The sequence below is a fragment of the Rattus norvegicus genome, chromosome 15 (genome assembly GCF_021556685.1).
Source record: "Rattus norvegicus strain SHRSP/BbbUtx chromosome 15, alternate assembly SHRSP_T2T, whole genome shotgun sequence".
NCBI classification, from domain to species: Eukaryota; Metazoa; Chordata; class Mammalia; order Rodentia; family Muridae; genus Rattus; species Rattus norvegicus.
Genome location: NC_141548.1, coordinates 15,913,976 through 15,932,712, shown reverse-complemented (window position 1 = coordinate 15,932,712; position 18,737 = coordinate 15,913,976). Strand labels below are relative to the sequence as shown.

The 18,737-nt window shown below is 42.6% G+C and overlaps 1 protein-coding gene across 17 annotated transcripts in view; it reads right to left on the bottom strand.

The window, feature by feature from the left end:
* Window positions 1-18,737, bottom strand: part of Cadps (calcium dependent secretion activator) — a 466,682-nt gene that overhangs the window by 132,284 nt on the left and 315,661 nt on the right. For all 17 annotated transcript variants that reach the window (XR_015637890.1, XR_015637891.1, XR_015637892.1 and 14 more), the window contains 3 exon segments: window positions 17,490-17,702; window positions 4,646-4,782; window positions 1,285-1,472 (listed from right to left, as the gene is read on the bottom strand). Coding sequence is in view for 14 of the 17 variants with exons in the window: in XM_087585085.1 (XP_087441211.1) it covers window positions 1,285-1,472; window positions 4,646-4,782; window positions 17,490-17,702 (538 nt within the window). In the remaining 3 variants the exon portion in view is untranslated.

The window sequence follows — 18,737 nt, the reverse complement described above, 5'->3', positions numbered from 1 at the left end:
TGGATTTCCCCCCAGTGACAACTTGCTCATCTGAGGCTTGTTTGCCAAAGCCACCCAGCTGTCTTCTGCTGCTTCCCCTGGCTGTTGGCAGGGGTGCTTTGGAATACTGTAGACTTATCTTTTTTACTAACGGGTGGCTAACATACATCGAATTGGTAAGCTGGCTGTGGCAGCGTGGAAATTTATTCCATGCCTCTAGAGCCAAATGGCAATGTTCTTAAATTATTTGCTTCTTTGCATTATTCAGAACATGAATTTTTCCCCCCTCCAGGAGCTGGGCAAGGTCTAAAGAAATAGAATACTTAGTATTGAGTCAGGAGACTTGCCATTATGGTCCTTTTTTTTGGTGAAATCTACAACCTGAGGGAGTTGGTCAGCTTGTGGTTGCCAAAGTTCTTCCCACTTCTGAGGATATATTTCAAGTATTCCTGGCATCTTGGCTGCCAGCTTTACCTATCTTGCTTCAGCTCTAGCAACACGCTTGGCTTCTGTCTTCGCGGGACAGTGGTACATGCTGTTCCTTTTGCCTGGAGCCGCTCTGACTCCTACTCATGCGCATGTGTGAGTTCCCGGCTCTAGCACCGTCTCAGCAGGGAGCCCCCCACTGCTGTTCTGCCAAGCTCGCTCTCGGAGTCATGCTCCTTGTTGAATTCTACCCAGAATTTAATTCCTTTTCTTAATGTATCTTCCCTAATTTTTATTTTTCATCATATATACAAAATGCAAAGCCGAGTCTCACACTAGGCAAGCAACCATCAAACACTCCTGAAATGAACGGTAGGTAGTATCAACAAAGACAAAATAGCGATCAGTTTCTTGCCAAGTTTTGGCTGTTTTGTTGAGGTTTTTTTTACGTTCACAAGTATCCTCTCAACTCCATGAGGAAACTGTCATTCCCATTTTATAGACCAGAAAACTGTAATTTTGCAGATTTAATCACCAACTAAGGTCACTGATTTTAAAAAAAAAAGGCAAAAACAAAACCCTCCACAAATAATGATCACTACCTAGACTGATTTAACGTAGGGGCTCCCTTAGAAGGGATGTTTGCTATTTCTTTACAGTTGTCTAAGGAAAGAAAATTAGTTTAGCATACCCCCCTCTCTCTTTCTCCCTCTCTCCTACCCACCGTGTGTGTGGGTCCCCCTTTTCTAGCATGTATGTGCACCACTGGGTAAACAGGGATAGGTTGTGAGTTAGGGTCAATCTTTCAGGCAGAACTAGTTGCGAACCACTGGAAGTTTCTTTATACTCCTTTAGAAATGCCTCCAGACCCATGCTTACCTGTTCCCGTGGACATGGGATGCGCAGAAGGCAAAGCTGTAATGAAGAAGCGTGGGGTCGATCATGGCGCCATTTTCTGCCCGTTCCAGCAAGTCTCTAAGGTAACAGAGATGCCGATGACATCCTCGGACTCCATTCCGAGCGCAGTACTCGTCTAACACAAACACCTGGCCAGGACTGAACCAGCCCTGTAGGAGAATAAAGGGAGAAGCTTTCTTTTAAATACATGTTGCTTCCTGGAGGGCTGCTAGTATCAGCTAGAGGACCGGACTGATAAACGGCCAGTGTTCACTCTTTTGATTGCCATGCCAGCACTCTGGGGACGCTCAATTTTAATCCTCCCAGCAGATCTTCCTGGAAGATGCTGTCATCCCTGCGGTGCAGGTGGGTAAATTAACTGAGTTCAGGGATGCCCGGGGATTTCAACTGAACTGGTAGAACTGTATCAGCAAGCAGCATGCTTCTAGGAAAAAAAGAAATCACCAGGGCTCCAACGCGTACTTTAGAGGAGATTTGGGGTGAAGCTGGGGCAGAGTCTGGCAAGGGAACATTGTGATATAAGTGCCTTCGGTTGGTAGACAACTTGTGTTTGACAAATAGCTTTCAGCGGAGCCTTCTAGTAAGCCAGTGAGGTAGATAGGACAAGCACAGAGTCTGGCTAAGGAAGCTGCAATACACACCAGACCCAGCCCAGCTTCTACTCTGGGTCCTTCTGTTTCGCTATCTTCGGGCATAAAGGAAAACTTAGGCTGGCTTACACAGAGGCTAAACTTTGTAAATCGTTACACCTCAGGAGAATTTTTCAGTGCGTTTTAAAACAAAGGTAATAACACAGCACTCCAAAGGGCTAGAGTAAGTTAAGTTTTCCAAAGGATGAAATCCGATTCAATTGAACAAAAGAGAGAGATTTCGCACGGCTGCATTTATAGGTCCGCCCTACCCCCTGCAATCATTTGTTTTCCTGTCTATGTTTGCTCACCGTGAGACCAGCCAAACTTTGCTGTAAAAGAGAATCCAGATGGACTCTCTGATAATAACTCAGCCGAGTGATGGATAGAAACCAGTGCCTCCCTCGTGGAATTAGAAAGCCTTAGGAAGTGACTCGGTATTGAGGGTCAGTGTGGATAGCATCTAAAATCAAACCACACTGTCTCATTTCCATGGTATCTGAAGCAAGCGATAAACTAGGAGGCAGTTTCTAGATAGGACATTTGGGCTCTTTTAAACAAACTTCATTTTTCTCTGAGGGTCTCCTCTGAGTTGTGTTTTGAATATTGCTGCAGCTTGGGTAGAAGGAATGAGGGGAGATGGCGATGTGGAACAGGGAGAGGCCGAAGGAGTTCGGGAGGGAGGGCTTTGCAATGCTCTCATCATGTATTAGGATCCGGGGACCTTCGACTGGGAACATGCAGCTCAGTGAGGCATCCAACGAAAGACGGCATCTTTCCTATTTCAAATTATAAGTTCCTGCAGAGGGCGGGAGAGTAGTTGAGGCAGTGGGCTGCCCCTATAGGCAACTTCTTTGCCACTCCATCTGCTACCCCAAATGCTAAATCTTAGAGACAACACTGCTGTGAAAGATTAAAATATATTTTCTACGACTCAGATGACACCAAGTCTTTTGTAGATGCCAAAATAGCTGCCTTGAAAAGAGTTGAAGAAATATCAATTAGGAACTGAGTCGAAGACACAGAAAAATTTATGTATCCCTGCTGGTCGGTCTCCAAAACCAACTGAAAAAAAAAAAAAGACTGTACTAATGAGAAAAATGGAATAGAGAGATAGGCGATAAGGTCCTTCACATCTCTGTTATTTTCCGAAACTCTGGCCTTAAGTAACGGATCCAGGTGAATAAACAGGAAAGGGAGTTGCTCTGGATCAGTCATAATTATTATTTTAAAATCTGGACTACAGAGTTAAGCCTATAGTGATTAATGGGAAACAGGCACCAGCCTGTTATTTCTGGTTAAATCTTTAGAGGGCATTTATTAATTCTCCTACGTAGTAACTTTCAGAATGAAAAAAAAATGTTTTCAAACACTGACACGAACAAAAGTCGTAAAGGTGAAAACGTCTCAAAGAGCTCATCAGGTGAGGAGAACTGCTGACAAGGGTGGTTCTGCTGAGGCAAACCCTCTCGACCTTCATAAACGCAATTTGAGACACATAACGGTAGGGAGTGAGGAAATGGACTTTCCATGCAAGGGAACGGTTTTCTTTTTCATTTGTTTGCTTTGTTTTTGTTTTTTAAGTCAATGTGGTGTTCTTTTCCGACTTGGCAAAGTAAGAGTCTCCAATGACGAGATTCTAAATGAGATAATGTGTCACTGTAAGCCATAGATTAATAAATTATCTCACAGAATCCCACTTCTATTTTTAAGATGATTTTAACCTCTTTTAAAAAAACACACTATATCTTCAAGCAGCAAAAAAAGGGGGGATTTAAAATAATCATTCAGAATAAGGGTTTATGCTAATGTCAGTTAATTATATAATATTAATGTTACATAAATATATTAACTTCCATGTTTGAAGTCAAGGAGAGGAATTGCTCTCTGCATAAAATCATTTGATCACCCCCCTCCTTCTTTCCTGTCTAAAAAGAGGGATTAGTAATATTTACACTTAAGGAATAAATTCATCATTTAGAATCCGAAGACAGAAATGAACCGAGTCTTTGTCATGGTTTGGGGCTTGATAGTCGTAAACCAAAGATTGTTTTAAAAAAATCGGACGAATAGGTAACTGCAGTCTTTAAACTGAACTAAATTTGACTGAGGGTTTAAAATGGGATTTTAGGGAATGAAGAAACCCTGCTGGGTAGCTGAGCTTCTAAACGCCTACTGCACCTTTAAAATTTTCTCTTCAAGGGTTAAGACAGTTCTGAATATGAGAGAAAAGGTGCCACCCAAAGAAACAAGCCAAATCCACTAAACTTACAGCAGTGGAGCGTATTAGCGACGTCTAGACCTTTAAAGGTGGCAAAAGCATTGTATCCCCTAATGAGCTAGGAGCATCAGGTACAGGATAGAGAGGGTGGGGTATCTACCACAATCAGGCAGTTTTGGTAAGTTCATCATCGGCAGGTGCCAAGCTCAATCACCTTCTTAGGAAGATTTCTCACAGGGGTGGCTGGGAACTGGCTGTGTCTCTCAGGAGCACTTCCTCCAACCCACATCGACTCTTGGGAAAACAAAGCTACTGCCTCGCAGAGAATTAAAGACAGGCCTAGACTTGTTAAAGGGATTTGGTAGGGAGTGGGTGGAGTTCTGACATAAAGGTAGAGGGATGTTTGGTCTTTTTTCTTTTTTTTTCCAGAAATGTCGCGTCGCAATTGCCGTACATCAAAGGATATACTTGCCAGGCAAGAATAGGAATCGTTTAGTCTGTGATCCAAAGTCAGCCGCTGTACCATCTCAAAGAGGGAAGCGTGGTCAAAGTTACAGGGGTTGGACGAGATAAATTCATCCATGCCATGCTTTTGAGCTCTATCTGCGTCTGTTCATTTACACATGTGGAGAGAGACACAATTTAGAGGAACACATCACAGCTTTTTATGACATTTCAGATTCGCAGGACTTGCTAGGCATTGTGAACACCAACTGCCTCCCTGCTGCCCCCCACTGAGCCCCCCCCCAGATAGTCTCTGACCCCCGCCCCCATTGTCAACTTGCATCACTTACTGGTAAGTTTACTGCATTTAGGCAAAAATATATTGGCATCAACATGTTTATCAAATGATCACAATTCCAGTGCTTCGTGTTGCTCTTTAAACCATGCATGAGACTGTTAACTTCACCTGGATCTCACCGAACACTGAAAGCAGATCGGATCTTTGCTGAGAGCAGTCTATCCAGGTTTGCGAGTTTGTAATAGATTCTGCCATTCCAGAGGTTGTGTCTAGAGTAATTTCTCTGTGCTCATTGGAATTATCTGGGGGGGGGGGGGCGGGGGAGGCTTATGCTGGTTTTCAGCAGAGTGACAATATTTGTATTCTCCCCTTCCAAATTCTCATCGCCAATTTGGTGTCACAAAAGGTTTGATTCCCAACCCTCCAAAACTAAAAGGTTGTTTTTTTTTTTTTTAATTTAAATTTAAGATTTTTCACTGAAACTGGGAGGGTAAGTTAAATAGGGATTTAGTGTCGGATAGGCAAAGATGTTGTTGCCCGGGGAGCACGTACTCCATTAGTAAACAAAAACTACCCTGTGAGGGCTGTGGTCTGCCACTTATTGTGAGTTAATAGTCTCCGTGTATTCACACGTTTCCTTACAGGGTGAAGGCTATAGGCAAAACCTCCTAAGGGCTAACTGATTAATCTCAACATGTGTAACTGAAATAGACTATCCTTAGCTGGCAAAGGGACTTGGAGAATTAAGCTCAAGCACCACCAAGAAAAATCCTCAAAAGGAAGAAGGATCTATCTCATGGTCGGTCCCCTTGCTCCCTCTCCTGATATCCAACTACGGTAAGGTGGACTCTCAGAGGAACTCAAGCAAGGTTTTTATTTATCTCTTTGAATGGAACATTTTACTGGGATTCAAGGGCCTGCCAGGAGCCAGCAGAGAAATCAGGGCAAAGGAAACTTGATTTCTGACTTGACAGAGTGTTTAAACAATATTTTCCTGTGTGGCCTCTGTCCCAGGAAGGTTTTTTTTTTCTTTTTCTCCCTTGCTTAGGGCATGGCTGTGAGCTTGTTTTGTGGTAGCCGTGGGACTTTAGCACCCCGATTTCTTGGTGACTTCAGCTCTCGTTCAGACAAAAATGTACCGCTCGTCAGCTTCTACCCTTCTAAAATCTTTTGCATTTTGCGTAGGAGTAGTGAGTGGTCAGTGTTTGATTAAGATGTGCTATTTAATGCCCAAGACGCACCAAAACAATGTCTTCAGAAGGCAAGTAGTAGACTAGTATTTTAACGGACAAACTTGGGGAAGCGCTTTGAAATCGAGCTTGCTGCATGGCCTATTGGCTTCCTTTTGCTTTGGTTGCTAAGTTTCAGGATCCTTGGGACCATGCACCTTGCAGGGAAAGCTGACTCTTTCTGGGTGTGGATAGCCTAAGGCAAAGTCACTTCAGCTTTCTCCTCCTCAGGATCCCTGCCAGTAGAAAGACCCTTACACCAACTGGGCCTCCCTTCTCTAGCTCCTGCCACCGTCACTGCCCTCACCCTCTATCCTGTGGCTCCTAGGTTGACTTAATTCAGGAAGAAGTGAGTGTGGGGAGTGCTTGAATTGCTCATGCGTTACATCCTCATGGAGAGCCACACCCGCTCCCTGCCTCCCGATTTTAACAGATAGATCAGGCAGCTTGGCTAGCTTCGGAGTCTTGCTCTTGGATTTCTCAGCAGAGGCTGTAAGCTGACAAGTTGGCCCGGGCCTTACTTTGCCAGTTTGGCTCAGCTAGTTTACCACTCTTCAATTATGATGGTACAACCCTGGTCAGTCAGCTTGGGGAGAAGGGGGCTCTTTTAAGCATGGCATAGATTTCAAATGTCATACTTTTTAGTTGTTGAAGCCTCTAAAATATTTTGCTGTTGACCTGATTTGCGTTTCTGGGCCCCCAGGAAATGGTCTGAAGAGACAATTTGGTCCTTTAAGCTGTCACAGGGCCTCTGTGAATCTAGCTGGCTGTGCTGATCACTGGTGCTGGCTGAGAGTACATGGAGAGATAGCTTCCTTCTTTACTGACAGTCTGAAGTGGGTTTATAGAAAAATGTGAGTAAAGTCAGCAGTTTCCTCTTTTCAACAATAACCATAAAAATAAAACATCTTCCTCCCCATCACTTCATGTCTCTTCTTCCGTCTACATGAAGAATGATCCAGAACTAGAATTTATGTGGCTTGGGGTTTAGCTTGACATTTCAAGTGTGTGTGTGTGTGTGTGTGTGTGTGTGTGTGTGTGTGTGTGTTTGCGCATGTGGAGTTAAGAGGTTAACATTGATTATCTTCCTAAATGACTCTCAACCTTATATGTTTTGACCTTATAATCTGTTAAAACTATAGTTTGGATGTCAAGTATCATATTTTTTAGTTGTTTGAGTCTCTTGAATATTTTGCTGTTGACCTGCTTTACTTTTCTGACCATGCAGGAAATGGTCTGAAGAGAAAGTTTGGCCCTCTAGGGAGACCTGGACACAGACAGCAGCCATAGACAAAGTTTTCTCTCACTAACTCTGGAGCTCCTTGAGTCAATAAGACTGGCTGGCCAGGATGCCTCAGGAATCTTCCTGGCACTGCCCTCTGGGCACTGGATGTGACTAGCATCTCTGCGTGCCCTGGGGCTCCAAACTCAGGTCCTCATGTTTGCATGGCCATCTCCCCTGCATCTGGCCTCCATTTTTAAATAGTTGTCATGTGCTGGTGGGATTGTTTGTCTCTAAGCCTCAGTGTCTACTCGAGATGCATGGGTTGACATTTCTGTTTCTTTTCTGCCATCTTGGACTGCAGTTTAGCGATCTTTAGGATCTGTGTATACCTGTACATGAAGGATGGCCCGTAATGGAGTGAGCTTTAGTTAGATAACCTTACCATCTGCTCAGAAGGAGGCCCATTATCTTACTTGTTCTTCTAACTCAAGAATGCTTATATGGTGCCTGATTCTTGGGACTAGTTTGAATAACTTCTCCAAGCTTATACTATGAAAAGAAAAAGAAAAGCAATGAGCTGGGAATGCTAACTTGAAGTGTCAACTCAAAACATCTGAGTTTTGAGGAGGGATTCTAGGATCTTCTGTCTTCTGCCATACTTCCCCTACCCAGCAAAGAACCCAGAATACAGAGGGCACTGGGTGCGTATTTGTTAGAATACTGAGTTATTTCATCAAAGTAAATAAACCCATGTTTTCAGTAAGTGTTTTCTATTTATTCCAAAATTACATTTACGCGATGATTTATTGTGTTTTGTGCCGACCATGGCATGCGTATTGAATTTAAAAGCCAACTCTTGGGTCTTCCCTTCCATCATACGGGTTCTGTGGACCAAACCCAGGTTGTCAGACTTAGCAACCATCACCTTTATACCATGAGCCATCTCTCAGGCCCAGTGTCTTCTAGTTCTCGATCTTAGGAACACCCAAACTATGTTCACAGTTTATCTGTTAGTTAGAAGAACAGAGAGTTCAGCAGGGGAGTTAGGATGGAATTTATAATAACTGCTTTTAAGGTTGGAATATCAATTGTGTGGTATGAATCATCTGCAAGTGTTTAAAGGTCCATAGATTCCTTGTCCTCAGTATTTACAGACCATGTCATAGAGCTGTTCACTGGAGGGAACAACTGGCCAGAAAGGTACTTGCCATAGAGTAAACACTCAGTAGTTGTCTAGGAGTAAACAGGCAGACCTCATATGCCTTCAGAGCCAAAGACGTCTCTGTATTTATAGCTAATGCTTCATATCTTCTTGCTTGCTTTTATTATTTTAGGAAACTATCAGCCTATCCCTGTCTCTCCACATAACTAATTCTGCCCTGCCCCTACATCACTAATTCCTAAACTCTGCCTGGCTTCTTTTTAGGCTATGTTCTAATTTCACAGACAGCGAGATATCTAAGCAGGTAAATCTGCATTCCCTGATCTGTTGTTTCCCTTGCTAGCCCCTGCAGGGACTAGATCCTCAGCAGGTGACACCTCCGTCCTAGGCAAGTCCCCACTAGCTTTATTAAGGAGACACACACATGGGGATTCAGATGGCATCTCGCAAATCCAAAAGTGGGAACATGTGCTCCTAGGGAAAAAAATCTTATAGAAGGAAACAGAATTTTAGGTGCAGGTGTCTTTGGATACCATTCAGATTGTCTGCTTGTGTCTCCATACATGTCTAGGACCATATGCATTACATATGTTGTCTATTTTAAAATAAAACACTGCAGTGGTCCAGCTGTTCTAAATTCTGTTTCAAAGAACTTGTGGGCGCTTCCCAAGCAACACCATATAATCATTCTTGCCCTGCCCAGCCTGTTCTCTTACAGCGCTGAACAGCGCTGAACACGGAAAACAAATGCGCCTTGCAACTCTGTCTCCCTTTGGGTGAACAATGAGAACTGGTGGATTAAAGGGGGAAAAAAAACAAACCAATAAAACAGACCTCCAATGTTCAGGGGAGAACAGCCCAGAGCAAAAGTTCTAGAGAGTCACTTTCTGAACTCAGGACACTGGGGGTCACTTCCCTTGTATGTGTCAGAGAATGAAAATGAACTCGAATGTTAGGTTGAGCAAAATAGCATCGGGAGGACAATGAAGCTCTGTGAACCCCCAAGGGCTGTTCGGGATGCTGCTTGCTTTGGTTGATACATTTTAACCATCTTTGTTGTTGTGATTATCAATGTGAAGTAATCTAAAGATATCTTGGATTTAGTAGATTTTGAGTATCAACCTCAGCCTTTTCCAGACTTGGCTTCAGGAAGTTATCTTCAAGTCCTTAATGGTCTGTGAGGGTTTGGAGTAGGCTGACGTGGGCTATGCGGTTCTGTAGGCTATATGGCTAGGATGTAATCCACACCTTTAAAATGATGCTGGCTCTCCGACCTTGAGGTTTAATCACGTAAGGGTGTTTAAAGTCCTCTGTGCTATGGGATAGGAGATCGGCTTCAAGCTATACTTCAATAAATAAAGTTTCTACCATGTTAGGAATCTTAAATCCTAAAACGGGTGCTCGTTATACAGAGACAGGGTGAGGGCCCCATGCTTATGATAAGCAGGTGTATAGCCATCAGGGGAGTAGTCATCAAAACTTTACCTGAGGTTGGCTAGAAATGACATTTAAGGAATTAAAAATAAACTGTTTCCCACAGTGCTATCACTGTGGACCTAATATTCTCAATTAATCTCTTTTATTGAAATGCATGCGACTAGTCCCCAGGAAACTACCTGACATTTATGTCACTGCTTAGGTGGTTCTGATGTCTGGGCTCAGTACAAGGTTGATATTTGCTTTTTTCTTTTTTATCTGGTATGACTAGAAAGATATGTAGTAGTTTTCATAATACCTTCTATTGTTAGGAAGCATATTTATGTGATCTTATTTTAGAAAACTTTATTTTAAGTCTATTTTACAGTGTATACCAAACACATGCACTCTCCTGGAGTGGGTAATGCATTTTTTTTAATTTTAAATTTTTAGTTTTCCCCCTCACTATTATCACAACAGCTCAGGGACTGCAAACAAAAGGTAAATAAATATCTTCATTTTATGTATGCTATGCTTTGGAACTTTATGTGAAAATGAGAAGGAATTCTGCTGCCGAACATAATTTTGATAGCTTATCGCTAAACTGTCTGAGGGCTCTTTTATCTCAGGAAACCATTCTACGACAAAGCAGCAGTAACCATTCCGTTTCTGAAATTTAGAGCACGTGCGGGCATAGGTGCTGGAGGCAAGAGAACAGCTTAATGTAAGTGGAAAGTCATCTGTGAACTCAAACTGTAAATGAAAAGGTGACTTTTTGTCCTTTTTATATGGGAAATGTGTGCATGTCATATCTGCTCAACAGTGCAGAGTGAATGTATGCTCTGGACAGTAACGAACGGTGACAGTCGTCAGCCTCATCAGAAGACATGACATCAAGAACTGACAATGACTGGTGGCAGCCGGCTGCTCACAGATCTTTCTAGAAGTGCTTTCTTGGTATAGTCAAGGCACTAGGAAATGTTGTGCCCTGTCTGAGCTGTGCACAGCATGAGACTGGCCCTCCCATGCCTGCTGCCCTGAGGTACAGTGTAGACCTCTTGTCTGGGAAACAACTTCACTTCTTGATGTCTCTGACTAGAGCAATCTAATCTGAATGGCTGGGAGAAGATGGTGTCTTTGGAGGCCAAGGTTCGCACAGTGTTTTAAAACCACCATGGCAAAACGCCCAAAAGGGCAAACATGAACATTATTTCAGGGCTGACTTCCTCGAGTTCTTTGAAAGGCAGTAGCTTTGAGTAAAAACCGTATGGCAACAGAGATTACTGTTTCATTGATAATCCAAAGCCAAAATAATAAATGTTTTTCCTATTGCAATTACTACATTTTCAACGAATTGTCCTAGTATAATTATTCATATTTTCAATTAATTTTATATTTCTTACTCTACAAGCAAAGATAAATGTTCTATACTCATTATAATGTATCTTACTGACATGATAATACTCAAGCCATTAGATAACAATTTGTTAAATATTAGTCAATAAAAATCAATCTCCATTTAATTTATTTTCTTTAGATTGGATTCTGGTGTTTGGAAATATTTGGGCCTCGCTTACTCTAGAGTCCTTTAAAAAAGTCATTTACTCTTAACAATAACAAGTGTGATTTGTAGTGTAGTGGTGGGGGGTGTCATACAAATTACGTGGACAGTGAGTTAATTCTTTGGTATTGCATTCCTGCAATGTAGCAGGTGCAAGTTGACAATAGAAGATGTAGCAAAAACTCTGATAAAATAAAACTCTAAGAAATAAGGCAAATGACTATTAAAAAAATCTACTGGGGCAGCAGTGCATCGTGTAAATACATGTCAATTCGCTCAGAACAGAAACATTCAGTCCTCTAGTCATCCAGCCTCTCATTCTAGAGACAAAAGTAGAACAAAGTCCTACATTCCCGCTAACTCCCCCTCTATAGTAAGCTGCTACGATGCCTTATCAGACATTCAAGAGAAGGGAAAGTCAAGCTAAGTATCTTCTGGGAGTGGTGGAAAACATCTGTCTGCTAGCCAGGGGTACATGTATGCAAAATAAAAGAGAAAGAAAGGGAGAAAAAGCAAATTAAAAAAAAACAATCAAACAAAAAATTAAGAAGAAAAGGCTACTGTTAAATGATCAGGAGGAATGGTATGACCTACAGTTTTCTAAATTGGCATTCAGATAACTCAAATACATATTTGCCTGCTCTCTTGACCAAATTGTCTAGCTCTCTCTAATGTTACGTCTTCTCGCAACACACATCATGTAGACAGCTTGATCCTACGTAAACAAACAAATTGTAAACTCTCTTTTGTTACAAGTAGAATAGAGAAAGATTTTCCTAGAGTTTTAAAGTATCATTTTTCTGTTTCTAGAGGTTTATATTTAGAAAAATTAGTATAAATACAAATGAAGTTGATCAAGTTATTGTTGTCATTGTTCCTGGGGAAGGGGCAGAGTGTCGGAGAATTCAAAATCCTCCTGGGCACTGTGAGATCCTGGATCAAAAAACCTTTGTGAATAAAGGATATGGACTCATTCATGTCTTTAACTTGTCATTGTTGTGTATGAACCATGTTTTACAGCTCTGCTTTCAAAATTAATCCTCAGTGGGTTTTATTTGAGGATTTACCAGTAAGCCAAGTTGAATACGTTCTCTAAGGCTCAAATAATGTATTAGTTGTAGTTTGCAATTTCAAATATTGCTCAGTTAAATTCAGTGGATTTCCTACCTCATCTTTCTATCTGCTACTGTAGCCATGGTTACACCATTCACAGCTGACCGTTCTAATCTTTTGAATGGGGAAGGGGGACCAACAACAACAACAACACATTACTGTGTCAAAGTGCAAAATGATCTGTTTTCAGGCATTGAGCAGTCAGGTAACTGTGGATTCCATGAAACAGTGGCATTGTTGGCCATTTCATTGTGATATTAATCGATATTCTTAGAATGGAAAACATCGGAAGTTCCTGGTTGGCTTTACTCAACAGTTTGTTTGATGCCAATATGAAAGCCAAGGAGAGGAGGCAATTATGCACACATGACATGCACCCTAGCTTCAGTATGGAAGCTTACGTTTCAAACCTAAGGTCAGGAGAATAACATGAGAGTTGTGCTACAACGTCTAGACATGAGGGAGATTGAAGAGGAGAGAGGAAGCACATTGCAGGTGTCAGATAATCGAGTCAGATTATCTGAGCTGTGCTAGCTATGGGGGGAGCACTTACCCTTCGGTCCAGCTAGAAGTTAGCAGGGTAAGAAGGAACAAACCAGAATAACATAAAGACTAGCAACAAGGCTCAGGAAAGCAGACAGGAGTTCTAACCTAGCAGCTACAGTTCTTGGGTTTGAGCAAAGATTGAACGAGAAAACTTAAAAAAAAAAATGAAACAAAATGACAACAACAACAACAACAACAAAAATCGACCTCCCCCAAACCAGCAGTATTCAAAGTCCCCCTAACTGTTAGGATTATCTCAATGGCGATAAAAATAGAGCAGTTCTCAGCAACATCCAGCTCGGGTGCTCGAGGTAGTTAACAATCGGTAGTTGAGAAATAGACATTGAAACAAGTAAATGCAAGCACTATATGCAGCAATCGTTGACCAAATGGCAAAGCTTAACATACCTTCTTTTCCCTCCCCACATCAAATGAGCACTATATGATTTCTCTGTAGGATTTCTCTCATACCCACAGACAGGGATAAGATGTCGGGGAGTAGCTACTTGGCACAATGAACTGTGGCAATACTCAATTCCAGATTTGGGCATTATCCATAGGGTGCATTATTGGCCTTAGAAATTGGAGAATTACAAGTATTTGTTCAAAAAAAATTGTGCAATCAGGTACCAACTCATAACAAAAAAAAATAACTGAAATGGAAAAAAGTAAATCAACAGCACACGTACAAAATAAAAACCACAGAAGAACAAAAGGGTTGAAAGGCTGATGGAACCCTCCCCAGATCTTTGCAGTCACAAACAAATGAATAGCAGGATCTATTTTTCCCAGTTTTTCCAATGCCATATAAATACTCCACTCCACTCTTTCTTAGACGTGCCTTTTCATTTTGAAATTGAACTTTTGAAATTGAAAAAAAAAATGCCAACTGCCCCCAAAAAGTCAGTTAAACTGAATTTGGAAACATCCCAAAACACAGATACCCTCAGCTCTCCCAAACTGCAAAATGTCCCATTCCCAGGATTCCTTGGGACAGACAGCGACAGGACAAGATTGGAGTGTTTCTTATTTTTTTTCCCTCTGTCCCCAAAACATTCCTAATGTGGCTTCCCTTCTCTATGTAGCTTCTGTCAGCTGTGTAAATACTAGTGCAGCAATTACCAAGTGAAGTCATGGAAAAGTCATTAAGACCATCCTCTGGCAAGAACGGGAAGTGCTTTGAACAAATATTCAGAACCAAGATTTAATTAGGCGTGTGCACAGTCAAGTATGTAGCAATGACCCTGACCTTTTGGAACTTAAGGAAACCTTTTTAAAATGCAATACTTGATCTTCTTTTTCTTTCTTTTTTTTTTAAATCTTTTCTTTCTTTCCCTTTTTTTTGTTTCTAGCTAGAAAAATCTATGCTTTTGTTCGTTCTTGTGATGATAAGTGAATGGCCAAGGTTTGCTATTTAGAACTAGACTGGGATTGATACTTCCTTTCCTCTGCTTTGTAACCCCTCAGTGACCACCATAGCTCGCTTTGTCCTGTCCTGAGACGATTCTGGGACATGAGACGTGGTTGCTGTAAGTAGGGAAGCCTTGGGCAAATAAGGGTGGGTTTCCCACACACAAAACTTGACCTGTTTGATGGTTTTGGCTAAAGACAACACAGGCCCCTGTGACTATTACCTTGCTGTAGCAGGTTCCACTAAGACCTTACTTTCTTGTGTGTGCTTGGCAGGCATAATTGCCTTGTGACACCACTGAATGCAGAGCCCTGGTCTCCTTTCTGATCTTTCCTGTGGGTTTCTTTATCCTTAAACTGCAAAGGTTCAGGGTCTGAAGGAGCTGTTTACCTCTTCACTGGCTTCCCCTGCTGGTTTCCAAGTTTGGGAAACAGAAGTATCTTGGTGGTACTGGGGTTGCAATAACACAGTCTAAAGCAGTGTGGGACTCTGCTTCAGACTTAGCAATGCAACAGTGGCGACATAGAGGTCAGCATTACTGGGTTGCATTAATCATGGGGACACGGTGCACATCTGGAGAGACTGGGCACTGCGTACCCAGTCAACGAGTACCATTCATATTATTGTCTGTGAGAAAGGAGGCTCCTGTAGTAGGTAATTGGAATGGCTGGATGTGGCAGCCTTGTTCTTTGAGAACCAGGTAGCTGTGAAGGTACCTCACCCTCTCGGAAGGTCTTCTATGCAGAGGTTAAGGGGTCACTAGAGAAGGTAAACTACCCGAGGTTCTGATAAATTTTATAGGCCCATGATATCACATTTGTTTTGGCTACTTTGTGTAATATATACTAAAGAATCTGTAAGGATGATCTTATTCTCTAATTCTACCATCCAGGATTTTGCTGCATGACCCATCTACGATGTTTCAAACAGGGCTGTTACACGAGCTTCCAGTTCCACTCAATCTGCTGGTTTGCAAGGGCTTGCAGTTCAGCTTTAGAAAGAAAGAAATCCTGTCTATGTGGGGAGCTCTCTACCATAGGCCTTCATGTATTTCCATGAAAGGCTATCCTTCTGTAATGGCTTCTATCGTGGATCTTCTAAATTCCTTTGTGGGGGTGATGCTAGGATCTGAGGACATGCTCCAAGTCTATGTTCTATCGCCGAGGGACACTCCCGCTGTTTCTCCCCTCAGTTTTACCCCTAGTTGTCCTTTCTCTTTCCTCTGTTAGTGAAGGAATGTAGGGCAAGCACAAGCCAAGCAGCCATTTCTTACTGTGGGCAGATGGCAGAAGAGACACGAGATGCAAAGCGAGATGATCTTGGGAGAATCGGAGACCATTTGGAAAGAAGAGGATTTTCCAAATATCATTGAAGTAGATCTTCCATGGAGTTGATTTGAATGGTGATTAAATTAGGGTTTTTTTGTCTCATACAAAGAGAATGCGGGAGGGTATGGTAGGTAATGCTATTTCCAGAGGTGCTAACCAGAGGCTGTCAGGCAGTGAGAGGGGAGGACCTGTCACATAGATGCCCTTTATTTAGAAATTAACTAGATACTGGATATACCTGTCCGTCAAGATCTTAGAGCGGGCAGTTCAAGGGTAGTCACTGCAGGGCTGTCCTCTCTACTTTAGGTCCAGTCTCATGTGTTCCTTATTCTTCGTGGTTCTCTGTGTGGAAGGCTACTCTGTGGAGTTGCATGCCAGGTTCCAACAGAGACCACATCTACCTTTAAGAAAACATTGCTATGGAACTGGGGGTGCTGATGAATAGAGTTTTCCTCCCCCCCAAAAACCCCATACCTTTGTCAGATAAAAATATACACAGCAGTGAGGGTCATTGAAAAATTAATTTCCCTCTATAGTATATAAAATCCGAGAAGGCTTCCTTGACTTTCTGCTTGCCTAAGAGGCTCTTGATCTGGTTGTGATATTTGCCACGATATCTGCCAGCGTGTGAAATGGTCAGCTGTGGTGGAGCATGGCTTGGGGGTAACCTGAATATTCCCTGGGATGTAGATGCTGCAAGAGCAAGAGAGTCTCGAGTGACTTCACCGTTAAGATGTCCCCTTGCTGAACAAGTTACTCAGTGACCTATGCTGGAGGAGGGGGCCTCGTACTAAAATAAGAAGCCACCATGACCGTTGCGTGGACGGACGCACACATTAGTTATCGGTAGACAACGCTGAAGGTCTTCGTGCAGAGTAAATAATGAATTTGCAGATCTCTTAATTTTTCTTAAAATAAAAATCTAGCTCTGGCTTTCACCTTTTCCTGGGTTTTAGAAGTATTGGGCGATTTGGGGGGAAAAAGTGGCAAGACAAAAAGTACGGAGACACAGAGGCGCGGGGAAACTGCAGATGAATTGGGGCTGCTTTTGGGTCTCTGATATCTGTGCTCAGAATGCGTTTTTAGGTATCGTGGTTTTCTTTTTTTTTTTTTCTTCTTTTTTCCCCTTCCACTGCATGTGATAATGTCATCATTTATTTTTAAATGTTTCTAAATTGCAGATTTAAGTTTATTTCAAATCGTGCCTATTTTTAAATTCCTTTTAATAGGAGGAGACGAAGCAACGATATACGGAATACTATATTTGAGGGACTCAAACAAACACGCATTCGGCTGTGAATTCCAAACTCTCGGCAAAATCGAAAGCTAGGCGAAGATATAAAATATATGTTCCTTTGTTTAGTCCTGGGTAGAGAATGTCAAGTATTGCACTTTAAAATTACTTTTTTCTAAGATTTTGCCCCAAGTTTCACCCTGCGTTGGCTACATGCCCCTAGCAAACGTTGATATTAGAATCAATCCTACATATGAAAGCAACTGTTTTTTTCTCATTCACCTTTTGGAAGATTTCACTTTACAGAGCTATCTGGTTTATTTTTTTAAGAAATGGCATGTGTACTTACAAAACTGGGAGATGGGGGCATCCAGCTGAGGCACGTTTCCGCCTTTGGCGTTGAGCTTCTGCACCTGGGTAGGGGGCACAGGTTTGTGCGACTGCCCGGTGGCCCTGTACATAGCTTGGACCCACAGGATTCGATCTTGCTCATCGTCACTGGCAAATATCACCGTGTCTCCTTCTTTGACTGCATTGAAGAAGGCTCGGCCACCCTCCAAACCTGCAAGGAAAGAGAGAGCACCGTCTAAGCTGAGCTGTTGAGAATATCCGCGAGGAGCAGTCCCTAGAAAGCAATTCCTACTGCTTTCCCTTGGGCCAGAATGGGGAGGAACAATTTATCTGACTCCTGGATGGGGCCATCTGTAAACTGCTTGGCCATTGAGTGGGACCAGGTGTTTAGGAAACATTTTAAGGCTGCCTCGAATCTCTTTCTTTGTCTTGCTAGCGACAATACATCAAACAGCCAGACTAAACACCCGCTTATAAACACGATTCTTTCCTGAATCATTATCATCACCAGCATCACCACCGCCGCCGCCACCACCATCATCACCATCACCACCACTGTCACAACAACCACTTCTCTTGGCCCTTTTCCCTCAGCCACTCTTCCGTGGTTCTCCTCTTTCCAGTGAAAAGAACGTTATCTACTGAGGTTTCCCTGTCACTTCTGCATGTGTGGCACGCCTAGGCATCTTGATCAAGTGCAGTGTCTGATCCTAAGTGTCTGCAGCGAAGCTGAGATCCTGAGCTTCCAACAAGCTCCCTGATGATGCTGATGCAGGTCAGAGAGTCATCTCTGAGCAGCAGGGAGTTCTCTCCATTTGACCAGAAAGTCCCTCTAATCGGGCTGCTGCCTGCCTACAACTGTGTTTGTCAAGGCCACTGACAGTATTAACTTTGCCACATCCAGTGTTCGATGTGAAATGTTAACTCCACTCCCTGTATCACATGATCAGCAGCTCATGGTATCACATGATCAGCAGCAACACGAAATCTCTTCTGGCTGAAGCATTTTCTTTCAAGAAACCTGATGCCCCACTTACCTCCCAGCATGGGGTGGCTGCTCCACTTAATTTCCTGTCTGCTCCTCCTCTTCCTTCTCCTGACCTTTTAAATGTGGAAGCTCCTGACGTTCTGTTCTTTCATTCCTGTATCTACAGTTCCAGATGATAGCATTTATGTACTAAGAATGTGCTGAGAGGGACTTCACATTTCTCTTGGTGCTCTGGGGTTCTCCCTTCAACTCCAGATC